Source organism: Misgurnus anguillicaudatus, chromosome 11 (genome assembly GCF_027580225.2).
Source record: "Misgurnus anguillicaudatus chromosome 11, ASM2758022v2, whole genome shotgun sequence".
NCBI classification, from domain to species: Eukaryota; Metazoa; Chordata; class Actinopteri; order Cypriniformes; family Cobitidae; genus Misgurnus; species Misgurnus anguillicaudatus.
This window is the reverse complement of record NC_073347.2, coordinates 15,404,375-15,420,843: the sequence shown is the minus strand read 5'-3', so window position 1 is coordinate 15,420,843 and position 16,469 is coordinate 15,404,375. Positions and strand designations below refer to the sequence as shown.

Below are 16,469 nucleotides of genomic sequence, written 5' to 3'. Positions count from 1 at the left end.
AATGAAAACGTTTTGCGTCTAGCAAAGAAATATGTTTAATTCTTTAATAATGCGATAAACTAAGATGTTTAGCAGACTACCGAGCCCCACCTCCACAGACTTATCCATAGGTCAGTTTCATTGATCATACATTTGTCCAAACACAGTGCGGCTCTCATATCGTTTTATTCTTACGGCTCTTCTGATTGGCTGGGTCAAATGTCATTCAATGCTAAGCCACGTCCCCCTTTCTGGACGTCTAACAACAGGGGAAAAACAGCAACAGGGGCTAAACAGAGGGGGGAAATATTATAAATCTTTCTCCCAAAATCAGTAATTTAATCGCCGCTTTGATTGGCAAGTTTTTAGGAAGGTCCCGGTTTCTTTATTTTTTAAGGAGTTTTCCCCAGTCTGTTCGGTGTGAGGCTGTGTGGGGATGGATGAGATGCGGCCTAGCAGCGGAACAGCAGCGCACCTCGGCCTCGCCTCGCTCTTCCCCCCGGGACTGCAGGCCATTTACGGGGAATGCAGACGCATGTACCCCGACCAGGCAAATCCGCTGCAAGTCACAGCCATTGTGAAGTACTGGTAAGACATTTGAGCTATGAGTGTAGCTTTCATTGAAGACTGACTTTTAAAAACACATTTAATTGTTTTAAAAGAATAATCTAAATTTATATTAAATAATAAACTAGAAGTAACTGTTATATAGTCATAGCTTCCACAGCACATTGTTTTAAGCATGTTTTAATAAGCAAATATCATTATTTATATGCAAATAACAGTCACATTGTTTTTAGCAGCTCAATGTCTCTTTCTTCTCTCCCACAATCCTTCTTTTAGGCTGGGAGGTCCAGATCCTCTGGACTACATTAGTATGTACAGAAACGTGGGCTGTCCTGGACAGAACATACCAGAACATTGGCACTACGTCAGCCTTGGTCTCAGTGACCTGTACGGAGACAACAGAGTTCATGAGTAAGAATGAGATATTATGGGATAAATGAGTTTATGACCGTGTTGTTGCAGTAGGCCAGCAGTACACTACCTGTTTAGTTCAACATATTTAAGTTAGGTCCAAGTAGGTGTTCCTGTAGTTCTTGGTAAGTGTTCCTGTAGTGTTCGCAGTGAGTGAGTGTTCGCAGTGAGTGAGTGTTCGCAGTGAGTGAGTGTTCGCAGTGAGTGAGTGTTCGCAGTGAGTGTGTGTTCGCAGTGAGTGAGTGTTCGCAGTGAGTGGTAGTGTTCGCAGTGAGTGTTCCTGTAGTGTTCGCAGTGAGTGTTCCTGTAGCTTAGTAAAAGTTCCTGTAGTGTTCGCAGTGAGTGTTCAAGTAGTGTTCGCAGTGAGTGTTCCTGTAGCTTAGTAAAAGTTCCTGTAGTGTTCGCAGTGAGTGTTCCTGTAGTGTTCGCAGTGAGTTCCTGTAGTGTTCGCAGTGAGTGTTCATGTAGTGTTCGCAGTGAGTGTTCCTGTAGCTTAGTAAAAGTTCATGTAGTGTTCGCTGTGAGTGTTCCTGTAGTGTTCGCTGTGAGTGTTCCTGTAGTGTTCGCAGTGAGTGTTCCTGTAGCTTAGTAAAAGTTCCTGTAGTGTTCGCAGGGAGTGTTCCTGTAGTGTTCGCAGTGAGTGTTCCTGTAGCTTAGTAAAAGTTCATGTAGTGTTCGCTGTGAGTGTTCACAGTGAGTGTTCCTGTAGCTTAGTAAAAGTTCCTGTTGTGTTCGCAATGAGTGTTCCTGTAGTGTTCGCAGTGAGCGTTCCTGTAGTGTTCGCAGTGAGCGTTCCTGTAGTGTTCGCAGTGAGCGTTTCTGTAGTGTTCGCAGTGAGCGTTTCTGTAGTGTTTACAGTGAGTGTTTCTGTAGTGTTCACAGTGAGCGTTCCTGTTAGGGCTGGGTATCGGTTCAGATGTTCCAGATCCAGGGCTCCAGACTAACTTTTTTCACTAGGAGCACAGTCGCCTCTAACTGAAAATTTTAGGGGCGCAACGAGAAAATGTAGGGGCACACACTGTAAATCAACATGTTAACCAATTATTCACATTTCTACTAATTTCCACTGTATTCCTAATAAATACTTTCATGATAGATGCAGAAAGTACAATGTGCTGTTTCAGACTGGTGGCAGTCTGGAGCCCTGCGATCGATTCGATTTCGATTCACAAGCTATCAAATCGATTCGATTTCGATTCTTGATAAAATATTCGATTCCGGTTCTCGGGTCGGTTTTTATACTCGATTCAAGCATCAACGTCAATGAAGCACCTGAAACTGCCATTTTAAGCACTGAATGAATGACAGGCTTGCCTCTCGCTTTTTGGTAACATTGCACAAGGCAAAAAATAGAAGGTGACATCTAGTGAAGAAGACTAGTAATTAGATTAACGTTAATCTGCTCTTTGAGAATCGATTTTGAATCGACCACATTTTAGAAAAACGATTAATCGAAAAATATTTTTTTTTGCCCAGCCCTAGTTCCTGTAGTGTTCGCAGTGAGCGTTCCTGTAGTGTTCGCAGTGAGCGTTCCTGTATGGAGCGTTCCGTTAGTGTTCGCAGCCAGCGTTGCTGTAGTGTTCGCAGGGAGCGTTCCGTTAGTGTTCCCAGCCAGCGTTGCTGTGGTGTTCGCAGGGAGCGTTGCTGTGGTGTTTGCAGGGAGGGATCCTGTGGTGTTCGCACGGAGCGTTCCTGTGGTGTTCATAGTTAGTGTTCCTGTAGCTCAGTAAAAGTTCCTGTTGTGTTCTCAGTGAGTGTTCCAGTAGTGTTCTCAGTGAGTGTTTCTGTAGCTCTGTGAGTGTTCCTGTTACGTTTTCAGTGACTGTTCCTGTAGCTCAGTAAAAGTTCCTGTAGTGTCCTCAGTGAGTGTTCCAGTAGTGTTCACTGGGGCTGCACGATGGATCGCATGTGTTTGTCACGCGCATCTCGTCGGTGGTGCCGGTTCCTTGATTGGTATTAAATCGCCATCAGCTGTTTTCAGATAGAGCAGCTTTAACTACACAGAGCCTTAGTTCACTGACAATCGGGGCAATTTCGCATTAATTATTGCGGACGTATCGTATGCGATGTGGCCCAGCTTGTCGGGGAACTACGGCTCTGTGCGGTTGGTGTCGCGCCGTCTGGGGGCAGCTGTTGGCGATTTAATACTAATCAAGGAACCGGCATTACTGACGTGATGCGCGTGGTATCGCAGCCCTAGTGTTCACAGTTAGTCTTTCTGTAGTGTTCTCAGTGAGTGTTTCTATAGCTCTGTGAGCGTTCCTTTTACGTTTTCAGTGACTGTTCCTGTATCGTTCTCATCGAGTGTTCGTACAGCTCAGTGACTGTTTCTGTAGCTCAGTGAATATACCCACAGTGCTGTCAGTGAGTGTTCCTTTAGCTCACTGAGTGTTCCTGACTTAGTTGTGCTGATGTTTAGTTTTATAGTTGATCAGTCTGGAAGAAGAGATTTGTTGACATGACGTGATGGCTATAGAATAGTTGTTTTATAGATTCACAGGTCAAGAGGGCCCAAGCGGATTTGGTTTTGAGCTCACATTTCGCCTGAAGAGAGAAGCAGGAGAGACTGCACCCCCCACATGGCCAGCTGAGCTCATGCAAGGCTTGTCTAGATACGTGTTTCAATCAGGTACTGTACCTCAACCCCTTCCATAAAATAAAGTCAGAACAGTTAAGTTAGTTAATATTTTTGCATAATTTGAAGTGCAAAACACCACAAATCTCTAGAATGTTTCTTTGTCCAAAAATAACCGATCTATTTACAATTTCTTGCCGTTGTAATGAATATTCACTGTAACTATGGTAACTGATATAACTGATGCAAGTACATAAGGTCAAGCTAAATCTGTATTTTATCATTTTACTGTTTATCTTATAAACGTAAAGACAACTGAATGAATTTCTCTGTAATAGAAAACACCTTCTGCAGTGGTGATCACATTTCATGGCACAGCCCATTGGACAACAGTGAATCTAGAATCCAACACATGCTACTCACAGAAGACCCCCAGATGCAGCCAGTGCACACCCCTTTCGGTCATGTCAGCTTCCTTCAGGTGAGGTGTAGCATGCCATCAATTTAGGGTTATGTAAGGTTAACTGCATGTTAACTGTGTATGAATACACAATCTGAGATTGTGTGATCAGAAGATATAAAGTTTCTCTCTGTACTTCTCAGATTGTAGGCGTTTGCACAGAAGAGCTGCAGGCAGCACAGCAGTGGAACGGTCAGGGCATTTTGGACTTACTAAGAGGGGTACACATTGAGTAATCCCACAACCAACCATGAGACAGAACAGAGACACACATTTACTTAGGTGGACTGATAAAATGATGAAACCAAGAAAAAAAATGGATGTCCTTGCTGTAATACTGTGAATAGTCATAAAACTGCATGACTGTCTATGGTTCACTATAAGCAAATAAGTAAGAATATGTGTATCATGTTACTTGAACATGTTTCATTGCTGAACCATGATGGGAGCAGTGTAGCTTGCATGCTGTTACTTTGTCCCAAGTGGGTCGAGCACTTTCATTAGCTTTAGATGTTTTGACAAAACTGTGTTTTGTGTCTTCTGCTTCTTCACTTGCAGTGCTGGAGGTCCGTGGTTAATCACTGACATGAGAAGAGGTGAAACCATATTCGACATTGATCCACACTTGCAAGTAAGGCTTTTTGTAGTTTGTATTGGGTTTAGGAAACCTGTGAGGCAATGTTGCCTGTTAGATGCTGTACATCTCAGGTTTGTTGAGTTGTGCGTATGTTGCTTGCTTATCCCAAGCAGGAACGAGTGGATAAGGGTATTGAGACGGAAGGTTCTAACCTGAGCGGCGTCAGTGCCAAGTGTGCCTGGGATGACTTGAGCCGACCTCCTGAGGACGAGGATGACAGCAGGAGTATTTGCATTGGGTCACAGCCACGCAGGCTGTCTGACAAAGGTAAGGGATCCTGAGGACAACCGCAGCCTTTTTTGAAACCATGACGCCAATATGCTTTAAAGCAAGGATTTCATCTCATTGGCTTAGGTACTGTGTAACATCGACGTCTGTGGCTAATGAGAATTTGTGTTGTTTATACAGACACTGAACAGATTAGAGAGGCCCTGCGGAAAGGACTGGAGATTAATAGCAAGTCTGTCCTGCCTCCCATCAGCGGTCAGAGACATGGCGGTCATGATCGGCCACAGTAAGTCCTGCATTTCCGCTACAGTCAGTGCGTCAGGATTGCCACATGCTTTAGTCGAACATGCAAAGACCTGATTAATGTAAAGACCTGATTTTGAAAGTAGCAGGTTGGGGAGTTTGTTTCAGGACAGTATGTTGGAATTGGCAGCTGGTTTTGCTGTGCCACCTGTTCTGGGTTGTGTATAAAATCTTCTGTCAGGTACATTATGGGTTTATATACTGTGTGGTGTCAAATTTGTTGGAGAGATGATGCTATGCCATTTTTTATACTGTCCTAGATATATCCGCATGGACAATTACAGTCAGATTTTTAAGGTGGTAATGTAAAAAAAATCCAAACTTTTCCACCAGATAATCATTGTGTAAAATTTTATATAAACGCTGCCATCTAGATGATTCACCATCCGCTGCAGTAGACAAATGCGACATAGTAGCCAGTTCCTCTTCTTTCTGTTTACAGATGTGATGTAATCACGCAATAAGTCCAGAAAGTTCTAGTTCCCTGCCATGACGAATTATCTCATCAATTAAGAGAAAACGCTTCCTCGCCAATGACGAGTTTTTACAGCAATCCATGTTTCCACCATAATCCACTAGGTGGTACTCTTACAAATTGTAAAACACTAATGCATCCATGGTTTTAAAACAGTAAAACTCCACTTTGATCATTATTCTGAATCTGATCCCTAACAAAAGTCCTTTACAAAAAGCAATTACCTCAAAATTTGGTATTTTTGAAGAAACCTACCCATATTTTAGAGATGATAAAAGGAACAAATGAAGATAGGATATATGTTTATATATTTAAAGAGGAAAATTTCCTGGAAGGCATTAAACTTTTGTGAAAATCTTAAAAAATGCTGGCGCTGGCTAGAGCTGGTGAAAAAAATCGTATTCGATTCTCTGATTCTCATGCGTTTCTCATCAGTAAAGTCGGTTCGGTGATTAGAAGTAAAGAGCTATCACCTGCTTTCAGATGGAGTGGCATTTACTACACAAAGCAGTATTTCACCGAAAGCTAGGCAAAATTGCGTTCATAATTGTAGAAGATTGTCTTTTTGGATTATGAACGTGATTTTGCTTAGCTTCTTGGTGAAATACAGCTTTGTGTAGTAAATGCCGCTCCATTTGAAAGCAGGTGATGGCGATTTACTACTAATCACCGAACCGACTTTACTGATGAGACACGCATGAGAATCACAGTGCCCAGCACTAGTGCTAACTGGCAACTTTTTTAAAAACACTGCCGGGAAAGAGTTGAGTTAAAAGGTTATGGATTGCAGCTTTAACAACTTTCATGTTGTGACGTATTTTAAAAGTGAAATGGCATATTACAAGAGGAAAATGGAGGCTGTGGCTTGTGTTTTCCACTGTGCTGTGATTACATATAGAAAAGTAGTGGTTCAGACATTCAGAAATGGAACTTGCATCAGACTGACAGTTAGAGGGGGCAGAGTTAAAGCTCACGTAACACACGCTGTTTCTGCATTTCTGCTGTTAATCTGGAATACCTATAGAGTAGTATTACATCCTTTATATCTCCAAAGAGTCTTTAGTTTAATCAGATTTATAAAAGAAAGATTAGCTTTACGAATCTTTCCGATAACGTACGAAAAAATTAAGAAGGAGTTACTACCGCGGGAGGAGCAAGTACGAGTCATACAACCATACAACACTGTTTAACTTATGATTCACCACATGTTCGTGTCCTTTATAATATGCATGCGCCTATTTCCAACATAACACAAGGTCTTACTTACCGCATGCAACACATGACCCGGTTGGGACTTTTCAATGAAATTCAGTGCATCAAACACACACGCAAAACTCCGCTGCTAAAAAAACTATATGCATTGTTTCCATAAGGCTGGCTTTCTTCTCCTTACATCCAAAAACACACTTCTTCTTTCGTGCCATTGTTGAGTTTTGAAATTAAACAAAGCTGTCGCATGATGTGATGTTTGTAACTTCTAGGGTCTCCTGCTGATTGACGGGTGGGCGGGGTTTTCCGGGGGAAGTGTCCATATAAAGAAGTGATATGTATAACCCCTGAAACGTCAGCTGGACGTAAAACCCCTGAAACGTCAGCTGGACCCGTAATCAAAAAAATCTTGTACGAACCCTGGCGAAGTGCATTTGGCACAAAAATACTCTGTAACACGCCCAACTTCTTTTTTGACACTTTGCCTACGTTTACCATGAGGAAACAACTCTATAAAACTCTGTTAATAAGTCAGAATGCTTGAAATACCATTGAACCCCCCCTTTAACGAATGCTCCCGCCCAAGCCATCTAGCTGACGTTATCAGAGAAGGATCGTATGAATTTAAAAAAATAAATAATGGCTTGCACAGATAATTTTTTTTATAACAAACACAGCAAAATGACATTAAAAAAAATTAAGAATTGTCAGTTTTGAATTTATGGGTTTGATAGTGGTTCATAACTTTTAACCTGTCCAGTATGCAGGGATTTTTTTCAGACTACAGCTTTTCCTTTCAATCTTTGTTCTCATAAGTGCTGACTTTAACCAGCTGGCCTGCTACTGTACAGCAGTTTTAGTAGCTCATGAGATTTAGTTCAGGTGTCTATATAGTCTGTCAGCAGTAGGTATTCTATGCCAGTGGTTCTCAAACTTGTTCAGCGTGCGGACCCTCTTTTGCACGGTACATAGCTTTGCGCCCCCCACAAAAAATATATTTGCTGGTTACTATCTGCTGTCCCAGGCTACTACATCTTTGTCTTGTGTTGACCACCGTAGCATCTGTATGAAAGGGAGGGGTGAGCTGTGGACTGAGCCGGTGGTTGCAATTCACAACCTCACAGATAGTTGCTAAAGGAGCTTTGATCAGAATTGAATCTGGGACTGATCACCAATCATAGTGAGTTACGTCATATGGTCGGCTGATCTGATCTGCCTATATAGAGATCACAGATCAAAGCTCATTACTAGATGTTGCTAAAAATGTACACACTGCACCTTTAAATGCTGTGTAGTCCTGCGCAGTGTATGGTTAGGCTAGAATAATCTCACTGTCCTGTTGTTTACAGCTCTGCGCTCATCTTGCAGCCCCTGCTTCAGGCAGTGCTGCTTTGTTTGAAAAAAAACCCAGAATTTTATTGATGGGTTATGCTTGCTTGAATGTTTGGGTGTATTCTGTAGATGGTTTCACTCATACATCATCTATGTACATACTGAAATCATAATGGGATCCCTGATGTTGATGTCAGAATAAAGGGAATATAGCTTCATGGAGTGTTCTGGTAACTCACTTGGTAGAGTATTGCGTTCAGGCGTTCATTGGTTAGATACACAAAGAAAACCTACATGTTGATAAGAAATGAATACCTTCAATACACTGTAGCACTGTGTCCTAACCAGATGCAACGCTGTGGTATCTTTTCCAAGTGAATCAGAGTTTTTGTCCTAACCAGACACAATGGAAATACGCGACAAGTGACACTGGATTTTGTTTTCGAAACCATTTTAGTTTCTCTTTTTGCGATGTTGCAGCTGTCAGCTTCGCCCACATAGAGATCTCATTCGCTAAAAGTTCTGCGCATCATGAATATTAATAGCCATAATGAAAGCGTACATGGAAATATTTACCTCAGATCCTGAAAATAAATTTAGGAAATAGAACAAACTGTGAACCCTATATTTCATAAAGATCATGTATTAGTCAACAAGTGTGTATTTTGGTGTTTTAAATGGTTTAATTTATGAATTTGACTATGTACTCACACATTTGGGAGTGGGAGTGCTGAACACCACAGAGATATCTATTCTGATTGGCTGAGGTGTTTAATTAATTATCGTAGTCACGTCACATCTGTTGTGGACAGCAAATTGCTTGTCGCTGGAATCTTATTGTGTCATGTCTGGTTAGGACACCGTGTATACAGTATTGGATAAAAACGTATGCCAAATGCATAAATGTTTTGTAAATTTAGATTTTAAAACTGTACTGTATTATACTCCATGCATTTAGTGCCATTAGTTATCCTTTGTCAATGTATTTGTTTGGCACCACAATGTTTTAAAAGGTCCACCTGCTAAATTTTATGGTCAAAATGGCTTTCTAGTAGTCAGTGAATTATTAGACACTCAAATTTCTAGATACGTTTTAAAGCCCAGCCGACCTCTTTAAAGAGGCAAAATGTACGTGTTTCTGTTCTAAGTGGCTGTTGAAAGGGATGAAATGGATTTGCCTGTTGGCAGTAGTGGTAAATGCATTAATTCACTTCGCTGTGGTACAAATCTGCCCCTAATTTCTCCATAGACAATCAGTTGGACATTTGCAGACCCAGCAGAACTCAAGGTAAGAGCCAAACAAGAGAAAAACTGAATTTATTTCTTCTGCAAAATGGGCGGTGGAGACAGTTCGTCTTTATTCCACTTTGAAAATGGGTGTTCAGTACAATATCACTTTTTGTTAGAACGATGAGAAAACACAAAAGCATTGCACTCCTGTTTTGTAGTGGCCTGGAAAATAAATTTTTTTTGGACACTTGAGGCACAATAACAAATCATTTGTTTGCAGATTTTGTATTTATAAAAATAAAATTCATTTGAAAAATTATTTTGGGGCCACTTTATGTTTGTAAATGGTTCCTTCTGATTTACAAAGAATGGAGTTCCCTTACTTCATTCTTCTTCATCTTCTTTATCCCAGAAGTCGTAAGGATAGTCTGGAGAGCGAGAGTTCAGCTGCTATTGTTCCCCATGAGCTTGTGCGAACGCGACAGCTGGAAAGTGTGCACCTAAAGTTTAACCAGGAGTCTGGAACTCTACTTCCACTGTGCCTCAGGTATTGCATACTCTCTTTAGATAACCTACTACACATTTCTTTACCAGCATGAGTTGAAATTAACTTCATTTCAATAAGAAGGTGCTACTAGCATCAATATCGCATATAATTTTTTTGTGTGGGAAGTCTGCTGAATTACCGAGCCCTGCTAGGGTCAGGTGTGGAAAAAATAAAAGTCGTTTGTAAAGTGTTCCCTCGGATTACTAAACTGTGCGCACGCATAACTAAACTGTGCCCTCAGTTTTACAATCTGTGCGCATGGATTACTAAACTGTGCCCTCAGTTTTTGCAATCCGTACCCACGAATTTATAAACTGCGCACGCTTTTGCAATCCGTTCTCACAGTTTTGCATTGCTACTGGATTAGCCCCTCCCTCATTTTAGAAATCGCTTTGTTGCTTTTATTCATGCTTTCCAAGCTTGCTATTAATGTTTGATATTTTCGGAAATTAATAAAGTTTTAACTGTGTAAAGCTGTTTTATATGTTCCTAACTGGAAACGTGATTTACGTAATATTTACAAAATGTTTTAATCGGATGCTACACTAAACAGATATCTTTAAAATGTACAGATGTTATTTAGATTTATTCATCAAATAAAATAAGTACAGTGTTGTTCGGAATAATAGCAGTGCAATGTGGCTAGCCAGAGTGATCAAGGTTTTTAGTGTATTTTTTTATTGCTACGTGGCGGGCAAGTTGCCAGTGGGTTCAGTGGATTCTCAGAGGGCAGACAGGACCCAGCATTCATGATGTGCACGCTCTTAAGGCTGTGCAATTGGACAATTAGTTAAATTAGTTGAAAGGGGTGTGTTCAAAAAAATAGCAGTGTGGCATTCAATCACTGAGGTCATCAATTTTGTGAAGAAACAGGTGTGAATCAGGTGGCCCCTATTTAAGGATGAAGCCAACACTTGTTGAACATGCATTTGAAAGCTGAGGAAAATGGGTCGTTCAAGACATTGTTCAGAAGAACAGCGTACTTTGATTAAAAAGTTGATTGGAGAGGGGAAAACCTATAAAGAGGTGCAAAAAATGATAGGCTGTTCAGCTAAAATGATCTCCAATGCCTTAAAATGGAGAGCAAAACCAGAGAGACGTGGAAGAAAACGGAAGACAACCATCAAAATGGATAGAAGAATAACCAGAATGGCAAAGGCTCAGCCAATGATCACCTCCAGGATGATCAAAGACAGTCTGGAGTTACCTGTAAGTACTGTGACAGTTAGAAGACGTCTGTGTGAAGCTAATCTATTTTCAAGAATCCCCCGCAAAGTCCCTCTGTTAAAAAAAAGGCATGTGCAGAAGAGGTTACAATTTGCCAAAGAACACATCAACTGGCCTAAAGAGAAATGGAGGAAGATTTTGTGGACTGATGAGAGTAAAATTGTTCTTTTTGGGCCCAAGGGCCACAGGCAGTTTGTGAGACGACCCCCAAACTCTGAATTCAAGCCACAGTACACAGTGAAGACAGTGAAGCATGGAGGTGCAAGCATCATGATATGGGCATGTTTTTCCTACTATGGTGTTGGGCCTATTTATCGCATACCAGGGATCATGGATCAGTTTGCATATGTTAAAATACTTGAAGAGGTCATGTTGCCCTATGCTGAAGAGGACATGCCCTTGAAATGGTTGTTTCAACAAGACAATGACCCAAAACACACTAGTAAACGGGCAAAGTCTTGGTTCCGAACCAACAAAATTAATGTTATGGAGTGGCCAGCCCAATCTCCAGACCTTAATCCAATTGAGAGCTTGTGGGGTGATATCAAAAATGCTGTTTCTGAAGCAAAACCAAGAAATGTGAATGAATTGTGGAATGTTGTTAAAGAATCATGGAGTGGAATAACAGCTGAGAGGTGCCACAAGTTGGTTGACTCCATGCCACACAGATGTCAAGCAGTTTTAAAAAACTGTGGTCATACAACTAAATATTAGTTTAGTGATTCACTGGAAAAATGTTTGTACAAAATAGTTTTGAGTTTGTACAGTCAAAGGTAGACACTGCTATTTTTTTGAACACACCCCTTTCAACTAATTGCCCAATTGCACAGCCTTAAGAGCGTGCATATCATGAATGCTGGGTCTTGTTTGTTTTCTGAGAATCTACTGAACCTACTGGTAACTTGTTTGCCACATAGCAATAAAAAATATACTAAAAACCTTGATTATTCTGGTTAGTCACATTGTACTGCTATTATTTTGAACAATACTGTATTTAACTAACAGATGATTTCTACATATCCTTAAAATTTCTTATACATTTTAATCAATATATTTGAGAATGCCACACTGTAGGCTGGCTATATATTTTCGTTTTTAATTGGTCATTTCAAATTCATATTTTATGTATTTAACATCAGATTATTAAGTAAGATTAAAAGATATTTAAGAGCTGCACAATTATATAGGCCTACATGTAAGTTTTATACATATAATTCTTAATTATTGTAGGCTAAATCAATATTATTTACATTTAATATCAACTGATAAAAAAATTAGTATGTTTCATGCCAAACTTTTATTATGATTTACTTAATTTTTTGGTGAAACATTTTTACATTATATTTATCATTTGAGCAAATGTAAGCAAAAAAGTAATTTTAAGAAATTAAGTAGATCACATGTTAATTCAAAAATCAATGAGACAATAATAATCAAATGAAACTTCTGGGATGACAAACATCTCAGAAACTCTTTAAAAAATCCAGGTAAGTTTGGAGTTTATAAATATTTACACTTACAGTTTGTACTCCGTTAATGAAATATTGTATGTGTCCTTGTGTAAAATGTATTTATCTGAATACTTTCAGTTATACTTTTATATTAACTGGGTAACAGCTTTCTGTGCAAATAATGCTAGAATAATAAATTTTTATTGTACATAGCCTATTTATTTAGGTGACCAACGTGCTAATATAGCTGTGCTCTTTGAATTGTGTGTAAAAGAATCAATTTCTGATCATATTTTTACTGCACAATGAGCGGGTATATTAGCCACACTCTGTAAAACTTTTACTATGATTTACTCAATTTTTGGTTAAACATTTTATACTTACAAATACTGAGTAAATTTGAAAGCTTTAAATCTGGTATTACAATAATTAAATTGATTTCCTATCACAAATAAAATTGAGTAGATGTAATCAAAGATCTTAAAGAAATGCAATTGAAATCCTAAGTGAAATCTACTAAGCTGTTTTTTGTGAATTTTATTTAAATAAAAAATGAGTTGAATTTACTTAATGTACAGTGAATTTATTTCATACCATTATTTATGAACGATAAACGAAGCAATTGTACACAATTATTTAATTGAACAATTATTTACACATGACATAAGTCTACAGTCATCATGAAACTCCGAAAATGCCAAACAGTACATGTTACAAATACAATGAGCTGAATAAACTCTGAGAGGTTGCAGAATGACTTCTTAATTCAGACAGGTGGATCTGCAGAATCCTGCACCTATATTTCATAGCCTACACATTGGAAATGTAATTACTCCACACTTACCAGGATTTTTGAGGAGCTTCTGAAGTGCAATTTCATCTGCTGCTGAATAAAACCCATTTGCTTTGTTGGTTTTTAAAGTAATATGTGATCAACTTTTTTGCTTATATTTAATCAAATAATACAATGTAAAAATGTTTGATTGTTGATGTTAAGTTGATGTTAAAAACACAGAATATTAATTTAAAATTAATGTAAATATTTAAGTGTGACATTTTTAAATATATTGAGAAACAGATAGAATAATATTAAAACGTATATGAATATAATTGTGCAGCTCTTAATAATCTTTTAATCTTACTTAATAAGCTGATGTTAAATACATAAAATATGAATTTGAAATGAGCAATTAAAAACGAAAATATATAGCCAGACTATAGTGTGGCATTCTCAAATATATTGATTAAAATGTATAGAAAATATTAAGGATATGTAGAAATCATTTGTTAGTTAAATACTTATTTTATTTTTATGAATACATCTAAATATCATCTGTACATTTTACACAAAGATATTACTGTAGCATCCGATTAAAACATTTAGTAAATATTACGTAAAGCATGTTTCCAGTTAGAAACATATAAAACAGCTTAACACAGTTAAAACTGAGGGCACAGTTTAGTAATCCGTGCGCACAGATTGTAAAACTGAGGGCACAGTTTAGTAATCCATGCGCACAGATTGTAAAACTGAGGGCACAATTTAGTAAACCGTGCGCACAGATTGTAAAATTGAGGGCACAGTTTAGTAATCCGAGGAAACAGTTTACAAACGACTTTTATTTTTTCCACACCTGACCCTAGCAGGGCTCCGTAGCTGAATTGATTTAAATACACTAAAATATATGTAATGGAGCTGAGAATTATACATTACTACTGGAATTTTAAAATGTAATAAAATTATCCAAAATTTTTAATAAACGAACATGTATGTTTTTTATGTATTGCTACATTTGAATAATGCAGATGTGTGCAAGCTTTATGTGGGTGCAGATTTCCTGTGGCCCTGCGTAGGATTTACTGTAGACCACAGGTTGATAATCGACTTGAACTTTGTTCAATTAAACAAATAACCAAAGCTTTCTAAACAAATATAAAGCTCTGATGTTGCTAGGTGGGATAAGGTCTGTATTTTTAAATAACCTCTTGAACATAGGCAGCATTCACATTTGTCCAAACTGAATTCTGAAAGAGAGGATGCATTTGACATTGCACACATTTTTAACATTGTCTTTGTAAATGACTCATGGCTTTTTTCTATAGAGGTCGGCTGCTTCATGGTAGACATTTCACATACAAAAGCATTAATGGAGACACAGCAATCACGTTTGTGTCCACTGGGGTAGAAGGGGCCTTTGCCACAGAAGAGCATCCGTATGCAGCACACGGACCGTGGCTACAGGTATCTAATCTAAACTATCAGACATCCATTACTGAAATTCAGTGCCATTCTTAAAATGTAGTGCCGTCTTGCATGTGACTTTGTTCTCATCTCCTTAGATATTACTTACAGAGGAATTTGTAGAGCAGATGCTAGCTGAGCTTCAGGATTTGAGCTCCTGTGAAGTAAGAATTTCCTTTAAATGATTCTTTTTCAAGTTTCATGTTGTTTCTATGTTTTTTACACTTGAAAATTTAAATGTCTCTTTCTCTTCACCTCTTCTGTGAATCTAAACTGCCGAAGGAATACAGCTGGCCAGATAAGAAGCTAAAGATCTCTGTCCTACCAGACTCTGTGTTCGAAAGCCCACTTCAGTAAGACATGGGAGCTGACTGTCCCTGATTATAGACAGACATCTTTAATAACAAGCTCAACTCCAGAGCTCACATGCCTACAGACAGAAGGAAACACATTCAGACATTTTCCCTCTTCAAAGAACACTGTAAATGATGGCACACGATGAAGTATTTTGGTTTGAATTGTGTCCATTATACCTATTATTTTGAATTTATCTATTGACTTGTGCCGTTTCTAAATATATGCTGGGTTTTATTTTTATTCCCCCTTGTTTTTGATCGTGTAATATTTTATAAGACTGTCCCTGCTAAATCCTGCGAAGGAAAGCATTTTAAAGAATAATATTTATCTAAAAATTCTGTCTTTACTCAAGATAAAATACAATAGTGCCTAATTCAAGTTGATGATCTATGGGTAGAGATAAAGCCTCTTTGTTTAATTTGACAAACAAAAAGTGGTCGGTTAGTCCAATAACACAATGCCAAAGTTTGTATATTAATAATGGTGTTTGCTAAACCACATGTAATATAAGAAGTAGGAAATTATTTCATGTTATTTCCTTTCTTTTATATTTTTTAGTGTTTTACATGTATTGGATTTCATTTTCTTTAAGACTGTATGATTGCATTCCAAGCCTCTTTGTAGGGACTCAAGCTAACCGGTTCCTAAACATCAGTCTATTTTTGCAGAATGTGCATTTGCTATTTTTGAAATATGTGCTGAATAGGTCAATGTAAAAAAGAACCCTTTATTAGTGCTTTATAAAATATGATTTTAATTAGTGTACTGTCATTTTTTATATTCAGGAGAATCACTACACTGCCTGTGGTTTTGTTATTCTTAAGTGCATTAAAGTTATTTACATAACTTGGTATTTGTGCTTGTTTTGACAACACAACCTGATAAAGATTGTTTGGTTGTGTTGCCATGTTCCCTTTACAAATAATGTCTTCATTTCCTAAAGGAATCTGTTAAGGCACATGAAAAAATAATGCATTATACTTTATAGGGGTCATGGCATGAAAATCTGACTTTTTCCATGTTTGGGTGCTGTGGTTGTGTCCCCGGTGCTTCTATCAACCTTGAAAATGTGAAAAAGATCAACCCAGTAACTTAGTTTTGGTAAACCATTCTCTACAAGCACATGAAAAAATGGGTCTTTGAAATTTGGCTATCTTTATGAAGTCATAAGGAGCTCTTATTATAATAATACCACCCCTTAATCTGCACTATCCAACCACAGCACTGCCATTTATTACA

General features: G+C 38.4%; 1 protein-coding gene across 4 annotated transcripts; it reads left to right on the top strand.

Moving 5' to 3' along the window:
- The first annotated feature begins 198 nt into the window (after positions 1-198).
- On the top strand, positions 199-16,076 carry sufu (suppressor of fused homolog (Drosophila)). Of its 4 annotated transcripts, none has more exons than XM_073873124.1 (13): positions 201-567; positions 823-957; positions 3,450-3,586; positions 3,871-4,013; positions 4,136-4,223; positions 4,553-4,623; positions 4,743-4,896; positions 5,038-5,143; positions 9,426-9,464; positions 9,819-9,953; positions 14,735-14,873; positions 14,972-15,037; positions 15,141-16,076. In XM_073873124.1, exons 1-13 carry the CDS (start codon positions 416-418, stop codon positions 15,228-15,230), a joined length of 1,455 nt encoding a protein of 484 aa, XP_073729225.1. In that variant the 5' UTR covers positions 201-415; the 3' UTR covers positions 15,231-16,076. The 4 variants fall into 4 exon arrangements, with proteins under 4 accessions (XP_073729227.1, XP_073729225.1, XP_073729226.1 ...); XM_073873123.1 differs by having other exon boundaries at positions 202-567; positions 4,740-4,896; XM_073873126.1 differs by lacking the exon at positions 9,426-9,464 and having other exon boundaries at positions 199-567.
- The last annotated feature ends 393 nt before the right edge of the window (positions 16,077-16,469 follow it).

Coding starts and splice junctions, on each gene's coding strand:
- sufu (XM_073873123.1), top strand. CDS start 416: ATGGATGAGATGCGGCCTAGCAGCGGAACAGCAGCGCACCTCGGCCTC. Junction 568..822: donor ACAGCCATTGTGAAGTACTG/GTAAGACATTTG, acceptor TCCTTCTTTTAG/GCTGGGAGGTCCAGATCCTC. Junction 9,465..9,818: donor CAGACCCAGCAGAACTCAAG/GTAAGAGCCAAA, acceptor TCTTTATCCCAG/AAGTCGTAAGGATAGTCTGG.